Source organism: Elephantulus edwardii, unplaced genomic scaffold (genome assembly GCF_000299155.1).
Source record: "Elephantulus edwardii isolate Elephantulus edwardi_28Jun2011 unplaced genomic scaffold, EleEdw1.0 scaffold00226, whole genome shotgun sequence".
Classification (NCBI taxonomy): Eukaryota; Metazoa; Chordata; class Mammalia; order Macroscelidea; family Macroscelididae; genus Elephantulus; species Elephantulus edwardii.
Window position 1 is genome coordinate 2,070,107 of NW_006399976.1, and position 16,206 is coordinate 2,086,312.

The 16,206-nt window shown below is 48.4% G+C and overlaps 1 protein-coding gene across 1 annotated transcript; it reads right to left on the reverse strand.

Annotated features, from left to right (window-relative positions):
• Window positions 1–2,744: 2,744 nt before the first annotated feature.
• HSH2D (hematopoietic SH2 domain containing) lies at window positions 2,745–15,426 on the reverse strand. The gene is made up of 5 exons (XM_006898327.1): window positions 15,302–15,426; window positions 11,039–11,128; window positions 9,661–9,826; window positions 8,340–8,459; window positions 2,745–3,290 (listed from the first exon to the last, which is right to left on the reverse strand). Exons 1-5 carry the CDS (start codon window positions 15,424–15,426, stop codon window positions 2,745–2,747), a joined length of 1,047 nt encoding a protein of 348 aa, XP_006898389.1.
• Between the last annotated feature and the right edge of the window lie 780 nt (window positions 15,427–16,206).

The following is a 16,206-nucleotide window of genomic DNA, read 5'->3' on the forward strand; positions in this document are numbered from 1 at the left end:
GGTCTCATGACAATCCTTGTGTTACAGTGTAAGACCGAACTCCATGGATTTTCTTGCCTGTAAGTAAACCACCAGGCCTTTGTGACACACTGCTGAATGAGTTTGAGCTTCTAGCCTTTTGTCTAGTCCAAGAAAACAAACAACAAAAAGCCCAAAGCCGGTGCCCTCCAATGGACTCTGATTATAAACCCTGTCAGACCTCCCAGATCACCTTCTGAATGCAGGAAGCCCATGCTTGCTTCACCCATGACCATGCTGGTAGCCCTGTATCTGGACCCAGCTAGTCCCAGAAAAAGTAATGTGTATAACTGAGTCCAATTCCCGGGAACCCCCTTAGATACATATCCTCATTGCATTATTCCAGCCCCAACCCTCATTTACTATCTTAAGTCACTAAGTACCCACTAGCATAGTTTCCTGATTCCCCGGTGCTGCAAACACTCTGTGCTCCATTGTTAACTCAAGTCCACCCTGTGGTACCACGCAAGAAAGGCCTGGCAATCTGTGTCTATAAAGATCTCAGCTAAGGGGACAAAGTTGAGCTCAGTTCTGCTCTGTAACATGTGGAGTTGCGGTCAGTTGGAGTTCACTCGATGGTAGAGTGTTTGGTTCTCGTCTTAGTTTCCTGGGGCTGCTATAACAAAATGCAATTGACGTTAAGGTGCAAGGATTTATTTCCTCTGAGTTCTGGAAGCTAAACGTCCACATCAGGATCCTGGCCACATCAGGTTTTTTGGGGGAACCTCTTTCCTCACTTCTGGTGACTGCTGTATGCCTTGGTGTGCTTTGCTGGTTGTTGTTGTGTACCATTGAGTCGGAACTGAACCATAGTTGATTCTCTGGCTGGTTTTCAGAGGCAGTTAATCACACAGGAGAAGATTGCCCCTTCTCCCGTGGAGAAGCTGATGGATTCGAACTGAATGCCTCCAGGATTGCAGCACAGCTTCTTGCCACTGGGCCATCAGTGCTGGTTACAGAAGCATTTTCCTCCTCTGTCACACATCCCTCTGTACAGGTGTGTGTCTCTGTCATAGGACACCGCTCAGAAAGGATTAATGTTTGGGACCTACCTTACTATCTGTAGGGCCTCATCAACATAACAAAAGGGAAATATTAGCTAGGGCCACATTCATAGACACAGAGATATGACTTTGATACAACTTTTTGGAGGACTTTATTTAATCCATAACATCTACTGGTGTGCCAAAGCCTTGGGTGTTTTGCATACCCTGCCAGTTCACCCTACAAGAGAGGGACTACTTTTAGCAACGATCTCGAAGGTGGGACAGCTGCACACAGAGAAGTCAGGCAGATCTTCCAAGGTCACACAGCATTATGATCAAGATTCCCTTCAGAACCAGTGGCCACCCAACACTACTGCCTATATCCTCGTTAAAGGAAAGTGGTCCTTACACACCATCTAGTGCTGCTAGGAATGGTGTCCAGAATGCCTTCTATGTTTCTTTCTTTTTTTTTAATTGTGAAAAACATGTATGGGAAGACAAGGGGGTGAGGGTTGGGCGCAGAACAGTGAGGAGGGGCAGGGATGAAATCACAGGGCTGCACAATGTGGTGGGTAGGGGGAGTAGGTGAAGGAAATGAGAAAGATCCAGTGGGGACCTGAAGATACAGGGTAATGGTGAGCATAGTCCAATGGTGATTAATTTTTTTTTTAACAAATTGTCTTGTTCACTTGTGGGTTTCTCATTTGGAAATGCAGCACAGACTTTCTGACTTCTTCATGCTGAACAGGGGCGTTGATGTGAAGGGGGTAGGGGAGCCCACTTTAACACCTTACTAGTGGTCCTGGGTTGAAGCCACATGCTTTCTTGTTCAGTTAGAAGATATTTTCCTGACGTTTACTGCCCTCTGGCAAAGTATTTGCCAAGGTGGGTCCAGTGGGGATGGCTGGCTCAACCTTGAAGCTCCATCCTCCTTCACTTCCTTAGCTGGGAATTATATTTCCCTTTTGTCTCTGGAACAGGGTTCAGGGTTCAGGTCTGGAGCAAAACTCAGTGCTAAGATTACCTATAGGAAAAGGAGCAAACCTAGAGAGAACAAACTTGTGAGTTACAAAGAGAAGGGATTTGGAGGTATTACTTACTGATGTACTGGGAAAGGAGGTGGAGTAGATAAAATTCTTCGTATATCCTAGGCCAGTTCTCAGTGACCTGAAGGTTCTCCCCAGGGGCTGGGTGCCAGTCCCCAGGGTCTGGACAGCACACCCTTGGATCCAGACAGCTCTCCTCGGGGCAGAACGCCTTCTATGCACCAAGCACTCAGCACACTTCATCTCTTTCACCTGCACAGGCACCCTGGGAAGAAGGGCCCATGTGCAGGTGCCATGTATTTGATGTTGAGTTCAGATGGAATTCCGGATGGAAGTGGTTCCTGTCGTATATTTTATATCAGAGGAGAGATGATGGGTGAAAGGAGTTCCGACTGGGCACATCTCTCCTCCCTGAGCCTCAGTCTCTCTTTGAACATGCAGAAAATGGGCTGACCTGGTGGCCTGCTAAGAAGCTTGAAAGCATTCTTTTAACTCGGAGACCCTCTACACAGTAGGCGCCCACACTTGCTGCTACCCTGAATACAATGATTGACATAATCAAGTCATTTGCAGAAACGTCTTTATTTCATTTCCAGGTCACTGCAGGCTGGTGTGGTGCAGTGACACTGGACAAGAGGGTCTGAGGCTGGAAAGCCCCTGGCACGAGAGTCCCTGGAGGCAGGTGGGCCTGTCTCTAGCAGTATCCAGGGGCAAACGGAGGTGGTCGGAGGTACTCCTCGGGGATCCAGTCCTCCTGGGGCTCTGGCACGTCCCCTAATCCCTGCGTGGATACCTGCAGTGACGTGGACCTCACTACCTCTTGGTGCTGACTCCTGTCCCCCAGAGAAACTCCGCTCCAGCTGACTGATCTCAGAGCTTCCCTGGAGAAGGCATTTCTGCCTCGGGGGAACCAATGGGGTGCCTGGGCCCCTTCAATGGAGTCAGTATAGACACAGTTCGCAGCACCCGCGTTCTTTTGGCCGCTTGCCACCGCCCTCGAGCTGTGGGCTGCCGAGTCACACTTGTTGTCCCAGAGCAATGGCAAGCTCACGGTTGCCAGGTGGGATCTCAGCTGCTGCTGGACCTTCTTGCCCTTTTTGGGGAGTGACTTGAGGTTCTTCCAGAGCTTCTGGCCAGCATCCCCGAGCGGGACTTTTGGGGGGCAGGAGGATGTCCTGTCCATCTCTGTTGAAGGCTTCCTTTCCTTTGGCCGAGAGAGTGCGGCCGACTTTGGGGAGGTCTAAAAAGGAAGAGAAGAATCCTGATGACACTGCGGCTAAGTGCTGAGAAGCTAAGTGAAAGGTTGCTAGTTCGAATCTGCCAGTCACTTCCTGAGAGAAAGATGGTGCCGTCAGCCTAAGTAAAGCTTAGAAACTCTATGGGACAATCCTGCCAGGTCACTCTAAGTCTGAAGACACTTGAAGGCAATGGTTCAACCGGTAGGGAGGAGTTGGTGAAAAGGCGGTCTGCATGCCCACCTGTATCTGGTCTGCAGACTGGAAGGCCCAGACCTCCTACAGCTAAGAAGTATCCAGCACAAACCCCGCATGTGGATCCCCCTGCAACCCTGCCTTCCCGTCTTAGTAAATGCTTCTATCTTCTAGACCAAATCGAAAGACCAAATCATCGCTCATTAATTAACTTGATTCCAACCTGGCAGTTGTTACCAAAGCAGTTTGCCAGGCCTTTCTTCCACAGCACTACTGACTGACTGACTAATTGTGAATTGCCCACCGTTGGCTGGACATTCTTTGTCTGTAAAGGGCCAAGGTGTAAATCTTTTGAGCTTTCTGGAGCAGATGACCCCTACCACAACCACTCAGCTCTGCTCTTTGTGTGTGTGTGTGTGTGTGTGTGTGTGTGTGTGTGTGTGTGTACCGTCAAATCAGATCTGACTGGTACAGGAGGAGATTGTTCCTCCTTCTCCAGCAGAGCATCTGGTGGATTTGAACCATGCACCTCTGAGACTGTAGTTGCAGCTTCTTGCCACTAGGCCACCAGAGCTCGCTTCAGCTCTGCTCTTATGGAGCAAAAGCTGCCATGGTTGATACGGATTTGATCCAGTAAAGCTTTATCTTTTGAAATAAAATTTTATTTTATACTTGTTTACTAACAAAGTTCATAGACATTGTTTTTTACACCCGAACTTTCCCATTTCCTATACTTACCCCTCCCTCCCTCGATCAAATTGTGTGGCCCTATGATTAACCATCTCTGCCCCTTCCCATGCTCACCCCTCTGTACCCTCCCTCCCTCCCCTCCTTGGGTCCTCATACACATTCTACAATAATGGTCTTATACAGTATTTGTCCTTATGGGACTGAGTTAAAACTTCATTTTTCAAAAAGGAAACCAGTTGTCATTTTGACAGCTCCAGCTCCTAGGGATCCCCTGTGTGTCAACATAGCCCTGGCTCCATACAGTCTTCAATGGCTGTACTCTAACAGAAGTAGATTGCCAGGCCTTTTTTCTGCGGTGCCTCTGAGTGGACTTGAACTTTCAACCTTTTGGCTAACTGCTGATCTACTTAAGAGCTTACACCACCTGGTTCCACACTCAGTTTTTATGGGGCATACAAAAACAGGGAGTGGGCTGGATGTGGGCTGTGGGCTATAGTTTGAAAACCTCTGATTCACCAGAAACATGGGTGGTGTTTGTAGTGAGGCTGTTAACAGCCCACCCATGTACCTTTGGGCTGACCATTCACAACTGCCTGCCTAGGACCTTCCTTCTTTTCTTATTGTGTACCATAGAGTTGGATCTGACTGGCACAGGAGGAGATTGCCTCTCCTTCTCCAGCAGAGCATCTGGTGGATTCGAACCATGTGCCTTCGGGACTGCAGCGCAGCTTCTTGCTACTAGGCCACCAGAGCTCCCTAGAAGCATCTTTCTTCAGAGAAAGACTCAACCAGGTGGACTGACTGGAGCAATGGGTGGGTGACCACAGCAATGGGCTCAAGTGTGTCAGACATGAGGAGGACGGCACAGGACAGGGCAGAGTTCGGACCTATTGTTCCCAGGGTGGCTATAGGTCGTACTTGACTCAGGGGCACCTAACAACAACAGGACCTTCTTTGGCTACCAGCATCCACCCTATTCACACAGGGCAGGCCAGTGTCTCAGCTCCTTGACCACTAAGGTGAGATGACAGAGGAGCAAGCTCTGCAAAGCCATCACTGTTCCCCGTGGGATGCCCAAAGAACACACAAATCTGTCTTGGGCGAAGTGAAGCCAGAGTCCTCCTTAGAAGTAAGGATGGTTTAGAATTCATCTCCCTGACTTTGGGCATGGCATCAGGAGGATCTGGTCCCTAGAAAAGGACATTATCTAAGAAATGTGGAGGCTCAGAGTAAGACAGGAAGGCCTTCGATGAGTTGCATCCACACAGTGCCTGCAGCAATGGGTTTGGGCACAGCAGAGGAGAGATCAGACAAGGCTTCAATCTGCTGTACACGAGACCGCTAAGAGTTGGCTTCGACTCAGCGACACCTAAAAGCAACATGGGTTGAGACTGACTCAGTGTCAGTGGATTCTCTTTGTTTGTATTTTACTAACCTAAAGGGAGGAGTGTGGAAATTGTCAAACAATATCATTGATATCACATGCAAGCAAGATTCTGCTTCACAAAACCGTTTGGAACAATATGTCAACAGAGAACTGCCAGATGTACAGGCTGCATTTAGAAGAGGTCGTGGTACTAGGGATATTATAGCTAATGTTATATGGATCTTGGCAGAAAGCAGAGAATACCAGAAGAATGTCTATCTGTGGTTCATTGACTATGCAAAGGCTTTTGATGGTGTGGATCACAACAAGCTGTGGCTGACTCTGAGAAGAATGGGAATCCCAGAACATTTGATTGTGCTAATGTGAAACCTATACTTGGACCAAGAGGCAGTTGTCAGAACAGAGCAGGGAGACACTGGATGGTTCAAAATCAAGAAAGGGGTCCGTCAGGGATGTATTTTGTCTCCATACCTTTTCAATCTGTATGCAGAACAGATCACCCGAGTTGCTGGGCTGTACGGGGAGGAATGTGGCATCAGGACTGGTGGAAGAATCATCAACAACCTGCATTATACAGATCACACAGCCCTGCTTGCTGAAACGGAGGAGGACCTGAAGCGCTTGCTGCAGAAAGTCAAGGACTGCAGTCTTCAATATGGATTGAAGCTCAACATCAAGAAAACAAAGATTCTCACCACTGGGCCAATTGGCAGCATCAGTGAAGAGATTGAGATAGTTAATAGTTTTAGTTTACTTAGCTCCACAGTCAACACTCTTGATAACAGCATCCAGGAAGTCAAGAGATGAATTGCATTGGGAAAGTCATATGTGAGGGACCTCTCAAGAGTACTGAAGAGCAACAACATCAGACAGGAGTCTAAGGTGCACCTGATCTGGGCTACAGTCTTTGCAATTACGTGCTATGCATCGGAGAGTTGGACAGTGAGTAAGGATGGTAGAAAGATAATTGATGCCTTTGAGCTGTGGTGCTGGAGAAAAGTGTTGAATATACCATGGACTGCTAGGAGAACAAACAGGTTTGTCCTGGAGAGGGTGAAGCCAGAATGCTCCTTGGAGTCAAGGATTCTGAAGCTTCGTCTGACATACTTTGGGCATGTTGCAAGGAGGGACTGGCCCTTGGAGAGGGACATCATGTGTGGGAGAAGGGAGGGATGGCGCAGGAGAGGAAGACCCTCAATGAGATGGATCTAGTCTGTGACTGGAGTGGTGGGAATGAGTGTGTTTGAGACGGCGAGGTTGGCACAGGATAGAACAGTGTTTAGGGCTCTTGTACATAGGGTTGCTATGAGTCACAAGTGACTTGATGGCACATAACAACAACAACAAAGGGAGGAGGCTCTGGTTGCCTACTGGTAAGGAGCTGCACTGCCAACTTGAAGGCATGTGGTTTGAATCCACCAAATGTTCTGAGATGCCCTGCGATTTACTGCCTCTGAGAACCCACTGGAGGGGCAGCTCTGGGCCTGTTCTGACTTAAAGGTAATCAGTAACAACAAATTTTGGTAGTTTGAAGCACCCCATTGCAATCAGTTTCCATCTGAGCCAAGAAAATTCTATGGAGCAATTCTTTCTCCTCTGTAACACATGAGACCTCCGGAGTTGGAATCAACCAGCAACAACTGCCTCCAGGGCTACAAAGCACAATAATGTCCTTCTTCTCACCTCCACTTCCAAGCCATTAGCAAGTCTCCTTCTAAAACATTTCCCAAATGTCCACTTTTCTCTTAGGCCTCAGGGCACCCAGCGTGGTCTGGGCTATCACCATTTCCCACTTGTACGCTGCCCTCACTTTCTCCCTGCGGCCTTCGGTCCTTGTACTCAGTAGCCCCCTCTGTACCATCAGTCCCAGAGAAAACTTCAACACCATTGATCCAGTCAGCCTTGAATTCCATGGCTGCCTAACTCACCTGGACTAGACCCTCAGCTCCTCAGCTGGCCCTAAGTCCTGCAAGTCTTAGCCCTCACCTCCCAAACTCTACTCTCTCAATCACTCCATGCCACCCACTCACTGGCTCTTACCCGTCTTCAATTCCTCTCACACAGTGAGACCTTTGCACATGCTGTTCTGTGTCCCTGGAAATTATCCCTGTGCCTCTGCCTGTGACTGACATCTCCTCTCTCTGCACATTCCAGCTTCATGCCCTCTCCTCCATGCAGCCTTCCCTGATGTGCCCAACTGCATGCTTAAAGTTCCCACCATCATCAGAAGCTCCCTGCCATGCCTGGTCCTGAGACGCTTTGAAACAGTCTCTGGTTCATTCATTCATTCATTCATTCATTCATCTGTTTCACTAAATGAGCACCTTCGACATGTCAGGTCCTCTCTGAGGGACAGAGGAAGGAGTGGTGAGCAAGGCAGACGGGTTTTTAGTCCTCTTCATCTGAGAGGGGAGGCAGCCCAAAACACTAAGATCCACAAACAAACTGGGTCTTTCTAGATGGCAGAAAGGGCTCGGCAGCAAATACAAAGGGGGATGAGAACATTCTGCAGTCAGGGAAGAACCTTGACATGAAAACTGAACGAAGACATCTGGCTTGGCAAATCTGTGAACAAAGCACACACTGCCCTGGGGTAGCACTGGCTCCTGGGAAGGCTGTGTGACTGGCTTGATGTGTCCAGTTATTAGAAGGATGGTGGAGAGACTAGAGATGGGTGGGGGGTGGTGGCAGAGTAAAGTTGGAGTTGAGGCCACAGCTATTGTTTCCTCTACTCCCTGCCCTTCCCTCAGGCCAGAGGTGGCAGCCCCCAACCCTCACATACCTTTTCAGCTTCAGGGCAAGAGGCCAGCCCTCTGGGGTCCTGGGTGGGGTTGGCAGCTTCCTCAGCCAATGCATTGGAGTAAAGGAAGAGATCCTCATAGTCCATGTTTCCTGGATCCTCCTGCAGGGCAGAGGGGGCCTGGAGCTCAGCTCTAAAGAGGCAGAGAGGCGCCAGACTAGGGTGCTGGACAAACCAGGAGGGAAGGTGGGCTTGAGGGTGCTGTGCTCACAAAGTGTGGGAGAAAGAATATCCCACCTACTTGGGTTTATAAGAAAGTAGGAATAAATACATGATTCAGCTTCTCGTTTCGGAAAAGAAATTGTTTTACATAACAATTAGGTTTGAATAAGTTTAGAAGTTTAGCTACAAGAGAAAAACCTTGCAGCTCAGTCTTAAAGGAAAAAAAGGAAAAGGTAAGCTTTACAACTTGTCTGAGATTGCTGTGTATCAGTGAGAAGAGCGGTCGTTTGGTTGTTCTCTGTAACTTTTAGAAGTGCTATAATAAAAGAATTATAAAGCTATAACACACACACAAAGAAAGTATGGGTGTGAGCAGAGAGCTCCGGGGGGAGTCTGTGGGGAATTGCGCTGATAACCCAAAGGCTGCGCATCTCTGGGGGTTCGAATCCCCTAGCCACTCTGCAAGTCAATGATGGATGCTTGTCTCCTGTGCCATTTACAGCCTTCTGAAAACCTGCTGGAGAGTCAGTTGTAAGTCAGTTCCAACTGGACTGCAATAAGCACGGGTAGGAGGCAGGTTCACCAGCAGCAGCGTCATAGGAGCTAGGCTCCGCCCACTGGGCCTTATAAGGAAATGTGTCCCTCCCCCGCAGCGGCCCTCTAAGCCACGCCCACTGAGCACCCGAATCCGGTTACAAACAGGCAGGTGGCTCCTGTGAAAGAGAAGCTTCATCAACTTCACCTAATAAGGTTCAGGGCTCCGCCCACAAGCACGTGGACAGCAGCTTTCCCCATCGTTGACCGCTGACCACGTGCTATCCACTGGACTTCTAAGAAATTATGACTGGGAAAGAAATTAGATGGGTGCCCAGTCCACAGACCTTGTTAGCCAGTAGGGAGCCTCTGTGAGTGACACAGCGTCCCAGGGTGGAGTGTAGGGGAATGGGGACCAGGAGAGATGGAACTTTGGGGGACGTGCAGCCCCAAGGCAGGACGTAGGGGGACAACAACCAGGGCGGTAGTGGTAGGCGACAGGAATAAGGAGAGGGAGTCTTGAGACAGAATCACCATGGCAGAAGGGAGCGAGTGGGGTCTGGGTGTGTGTGGTTCTGGAGGCCTATGCCCTATCAGGACCCCTCACCTGGCCACATGGCTGGGTCAGCAGCTCCTCATACGGCCTCATTGGCTCCTGCTGGTAGAAGGTGACCAAGGCCTCCAGTGAGGTGTGGGCTGTCGTCTCTCCCGGGATCAGAACGTTCCCATCGTCTAGCAGCTTCACCATGAAGTGACGGCAGCAATCTTGAGCCCTGCAGGGACACCACTCGAGTTAGAACAGTGCATCCGGTCACCCAGACCCCTGCCCCCAAGCTGGGACACGCTCACACTTCCACCCAGCCTGGAGTTCACATCCCCATGGCAATCTGGCTGCCTTTCCCACTAGCTAGCTGTCCTGTGCCTCAGTTTCCCTCATTTGTATCATGGGGCAGCTAAGGCAGATCTCATGGGGTTCTTTTGAGGATGAAACAGGCTATTTGCAAACAAAGCAAAAGCTCAGTTCAGTGTCTGGCTAGAGGTCCAGATCAGTAGAAACAATGACAATGAATACTGGAGACAGGTCCTATTTTAGGACTATATGCCCAGTATGCAGCAAGTGCTCAAGAAATGCTCCAGTAATCAGTGAATTGCATTATTTGGGTCCTGCAGTGCTTCCTAGCTCTCATTTCATTCTCACATCGGGACTGAATTCAGTCTTTGTTGTTATTTCTTGCCATCAAGTCGATTCTCACTCAGGTGGCCCTGTATATGCAGAATAAATCTGCCCCACAGGATTGTCAAGGCTGTGACCTTTCAGAAGCATGTCACCAGGCCTTCCTTCCTAGATGTCTCTGGTGGACTTGAACCTCCCAACCTTTCATTTAATAGTCCAGTGCTTAATTATTTGCACCATCCAAGGACTCCTGAATTAAGTGTTAGCCTTCTCATCTTAGACATGAGGACTTTGAGAGAGGCTCAGAAAGGTTGAGTGACTTACCCCAGGCCACACAGCACAGAAGAGACAGAGTTGAACTTTGACTCTGTGACCTGGAAACTCAAGGCCTAAACTTTTACCACTGTGCTTAACATTGTAATTAAGGCATTTGATTTATTATTTTTTATTCCTTTGGCCAGAAATCTTTTGGATTTGGCTTTTGAAAAGTAGTAGATTGTGTTTCTGAATAATCTGAAATGTCAGAGCAAACTTTGAGGGCTCAAGGATCTAGGGTCTCTCAAGATGATTGTGGGGTAACAGTAGGACAGCTCTGGAGAGATCCTAACATTCCATTTTCTGAGAGAATCCCAAGTGCCGCTGGGGTCCATGGCTGCTGGTTCCAGCCAGACCTGAAACTGCTTGGTTTTCAGTTGGATCTAAGCAGACCCCGTGCTGATTGCTCCCTGAGCTGTTGTGGCATGAAGCACACTTCAACCCCCACCGAGGAAGTCCCGGAGCACATCTGCCCCAGCCCTGGCCCCATTCTTACTTGTAGGACAGCGCGTAGCCTACGTGGCTGTGGCTGACCCTGATGAGGAAAGATCCAGGTGGCTTTGGCCTCAGCAAATCCTCGGCAGCCCTGGAAAAGCACAGAGGGAGATGGCACAGTCCAGCCATCCTGTACCCAGGCCAGACTCCAGGTGCACCCCAAAACCAACCATGTGTCATGAAAGGCAATGCTTTTTGTTTTTCCAGATTAACAGGGTGTGGGGGGAGGGAATGCAGTGATCATCTCAAGAAGACCCATGTGTGTCAGAGTAGAATTTTGCTTCACGGGGTTGTCAATGGCTGAACATGCAGAAGTAGATCTCCAGGCCTTTCTTTCAAGGCACCTCTGAGTGGACTTGGATCACCATTTATACTATCCAGGGACGCTCAGGAATAGGGGTCCTCCCCACCATTAGAGGTGGCAGGAGACCTCTGAAGACCTTCTTCTGCTCTAGAGGGACCTCTTCCCATCTGCCACAGCCCTTCTTTCCCTTCTCAGTGCTGAAACCCGCCCCCCACCCTTTATTGCACCTTTGGGTGGATTAACACATCACAGGCAGCAAAGCAGAAGCTGCACCTCAGCTGTCTTTGGGTTCACAGCCCGGATGTGTTACCTCAGAAGAGGCTCTGCCTCTCTCTGAGTCTTAGCTCCCTGAAGTCGCTCTCAGGGCTGACACGAGAATGGAGGAAACACATCAGCGTTGTGATGTTGGAACCTGTTCTCTTTCACATTGTTGCTGCTACTGCCTTTCTTGGAGTCAGTTCCAATTCCTGGTGACCCCAGTAGGCCAAGTAGAATGACTCCATTGGCTTCTCTTGGCTGTGATCTTTATAGAGGCCAATGGCCAGCTTTCCTGCAACACTGCTGGGTAGGCTCAAACTGCCAACCTTGCATTGGCAGCCAAGAGCAGGCGGATTGCATCACCCACTCGTTGCTGTCAAGTCAGAACTCTCCAGAGATTGTAAATTGCACAGGAGGAAGTTACCCATCTTTCTCCCGGGGAGCTACCAGGAAATTGGAACTACCAGTGAATCTTGGCCTTTGGGTAGCAGCCCGGTTCTCGACAGACAGCCACGAGAGCTCCCTATTCTTGTTTTTACCGTTTCACTTTATTACCATGATTGCTGCTCTTACCTGGTGTTCACAGAAGGGAACGGCCCTCTGTCTACCTGCTGGGAACTTTCTGGGCCTCACTGCCCAGAATGGAGCCCGCTGGCCACCAGTGATTCTTGATCACTTGAAATGTATCAGATCTAAAGTGAGATGTTTGTGAGCGCAAAACAGATGTGGATTTGAGCGACTTAAGAGCAAATGAAAGAATGTAAAATATCTCATGGAAAGGGTATTTAAAAATGAAACATTAACATGTTAACATAAAAATTAACATGTAGAAATTAAAATCTTTTTTATGTATGCTGGGTTCAATAAAATTTATATTCTATTAACATGTTTTGAACATGAGTGTGTTATATGAATATAGAGGGACCTCTGGTGGTTTATTAGTAAGGAGTTGCGCTGACAACCCAAATGTACATGGTTCGAATCCACCGGCTGCTCCGTGGGAAGATGGGCAATCTCTTATGCAATTTATAGTCGCTGAAGATCTGCTGAAGGATCAGCTGTGAGTTGGTTCCGACTCAATGACACATAATGATATATGAATGTACCAGGAGCTCTGGTGGCTGAGTTCATAGGGAGTGTCACTGCTAACCCACAGGCCACATCTCCCTGGAGATTCAATTGCATAAGCGGCTCTGCAGCAGAAAGATGGGCCATCTCTTCCTGTGCAATTTGTTGTTGTTGTTGTTGTTGTTATGTGCCTTAGAATCACCTGCAACTCATAGCGACACTCTACACAAGAGCTCTGAACCCTGCCCTATCTTGAGCCAATCTCATTGTCTCCGACACACCTATTCCCACTACTGAGTCAATCCATCGTTTTCCAGGGTCTTCCTCTCATGCGCTGTGTCCCTTCACCCTCCCAAGCATGATGTCCTTCTCCAGCTACTGGTCCATCCTGGCAACATGCCCAAAGCACGTGAGATATAGCTTCAAAATCCTTGCCTACAAGAAGCAGCTTGGTTTCACCCTCTCTAGGACAGACCTGTTTGTTTTCTTGGCGGGAACTGAGGTGTTTTCTGTAGAAGGTCAAGGACTGCAGTCTTCAATATGGATTGAAGCTCAACATCAAGAAAACAAAGATTCTCACCAATGGGCCAACTGGTAGCATCATGATAGATGGAGAAGAGATTGAGATTGTTAACGATATCAGCTTGCTTGGTTCCAAAAATAACATTCTTGGCACCAGCAGTCAAGAAATCAAAAGACAAATTTCATTCTGAAAATCTGCTGTCAGGGACCTCTCCAGAGTACTGAAGAGCAACGTGTCAGTCTAAAGACTAGGGTGCGCCTAATCCAGGCCATGGTCTTCTCAATTACTTGCTATGCATCATCAGAGAGCTAGAGAGTAGCCAAGGATGACAGAAGAAGCCTTTGAGTTGTGCTGGAGAAGAGTATTGAATATACCATGGACTGCTAAGAGAACAAACAGGTCCTGTGCAATTTTATCCCCAGAAACCAGCTAGATAGCCAGTTATGAGTCCATTCTGACTTGAAAGTAATGAGGGGGGGAAAATGACTATATGTTAAAATATATTCTTTTCAAAACCCCCAAACCTGTTGCTATTGAGTCCGTTTTGGCTCACAGTGACCCCACGTGACAGGGCAGAACTGCTCCATAGGGTTTTTTCCTGTGATCTTTACAGAAGCAGACTGCCAGACTTTTCTTCCACAGCACAGCTGGGTGGAGTTGAACTGCCAACCTTTGGGTTAGCAGCTGAGAGCAAATCACTCACGCCACCCAGGAACCTTCACAACCTATGAAAAGTAATGTCATCCATTCCTTTTACAGCTACTAAAGTATTATGTAAGTTGTGCCTGTGGAATGCATTCTGTTCCACTGGCCGGCCCTGCCCAGAGCTCAGAGACTTTCCTCCTTCCCCCTCACTGTGACGTTCATTAGGAGTCTTCCTACTTCCTGCATGCCCAGGGTGGCACCAAGTGTCCTTTCCTCCATCTACTCAGTCCAGGCCCTGAGGGTGACTGGCTCAGTTGTTTATGCCTCGGAGGCCACAATCTAACAGAAAAGACATACAGGCTGCATTGCTGATGGATCGAAAGCAGCCACTTGGTGCAACCTCTCATCGCAACAAGCCCAAAGTATGTGAGACGAAGCTTTGTCATCTTTGCCTTGAACGAGCATTCCTGAAGAGAGGCTATTCCTTGGAGAGGGACATCCCGCTTTGGAAAGGTGGAGGGTCAGTGAAAAGGGAGGGAGACCCTTGATGAGACAGATTGACACAGTGACTGCAGCAGTGGACTCAAGTGTGTTAGAGACGATGATGACACAGGAGAGGACAGGGTTCAGATCTGCCGTTCATAGGGTTGCTATGCGTCATACTTGACTTGACGGCACCTAACAACAACAACAACAACTTAGGGCATGATGTTAAGGCTTCCAAAGCTTTCATGATTAGTGGAGACTGGTCTGGGTAAGGGTATTGGTCTGCCTGGTCCCTGGTGGAATGTGGACTCTTATATACAGAAAGCTGAGGCTCAGAGAGGGATGTGGCTTGTCTAAAGTCACCAGCAAATCCACAGAGGAAGCAAAATTTAACCCTTGGTTTCAGAGATTTCAGAGACACCATGTTGTTGTTGTTAGGTGTCATCGATTCATAGATGACTCATAGCGACCCTATGAGTGAAAGACTTGAGCACTGCTCATAGAGTTTCCGGAGGCAAGCCATTTCAGAAGCGGATGCCCCTCCTGCTTCCAAGCTTGTTTTAATTGGGAAGCTCCACCAAACACTGTCCACCATGGGTAACCATTGTCACATTTGGCACATCAGTGTCACAGTGTTTTGCATCACAGCAACCACAAGTTACCTCTATACAGCAATGCACAGACCAGTGCTATACCACATAGACGAATGTTTGATAAAAAACCAATTTGAACCAGGCCTGAGGGCTACAGATTAAAATCACCCACCTTGGGCTTGGTAGCATAACTTTCTGTGCACTAGGCCAACGTAGCTCTCTCTACATTGTCGTTGTTATTGTTGTTAGGTGCTGTAGAGTCATAGACAACTCATAGAGACCCTATGAATGAAAGACCTAACACCATACTGAGCTCGAATTCTTACAAACTCTCCTGCATGGGGGCAGGTGAAGACAAGGGGGGCGAAGGGCAGGGCATGTCCTTACTCTCTTGAGATGGCACCGTGGAACCACTCAGGGACCCCGTCTTGGGCCAGCTGGCCCATCTGGGTGTGCACGAACCAGTCCAGCCGTGGAGGCAGTGGTGGGGGCAGGTTTCTGTCCTCTGTCATGGCTTCTTGGGAAGTCACCTTGGAAAGGGAAGAGAATAGTCAAGTTCACTCTCCTCCTAAACCTTCCAGCTCTTTTTGTTGTTGTTGTTTTAAATTTTATTCTGATTTATTTACAAAGTTTGAATACATTGTTTTTCACAAAAGATCCTTCACTTACTGTACTTTCTATTGACACCTCCTCCAAGAAGTCTTCCAGCCTTGTGTTTCTTAAGTTCCTGCTACTCTATGCCAGAAGCGTTCTCACCTTTAATTCATTGACTCTTCTTGATTATTCTGTTCTTCTATAGGGAGTTCTGGTGGCTTACTGGTAAGGACCTGTGCTGCCAGCGCAAAGGTACATGGTTCAAATCCACCAGCTGCTCTGTGGGAGAAAGATGGGTGATTTACTGCCTCCAAAAACCCACTGGAGGTTCAGCTATGGGTTGGCTCTGACCCAGCGGTATACAATGACAGTTATTCTATTAAAAAGAAAGATTTTTCTTTGTCATTTATTCTTATCGCTTTTTTTGTTCTTAGCTGCCACTGAGTCAGCCCCAATTTATGGTGGCCACACAGGTAATGGAATAAAATGTTGGGATCTACAGCAATTTTGTCAGCTGAGGTTCACAAATAGATTTCCTGACCCTCCTTCCTGGAACATCTTAATCTGGAAGCTCTGCTGAAATCTGTTCAAGCGTCAGAGCAACAGGCAAACTGTCGCTGGTGTCTACAGGTGGCTGGGCATGAGGTATGCTGGCCGGGAATCAACTCTGATCCCCCATACACAGGGAGCACTGATGG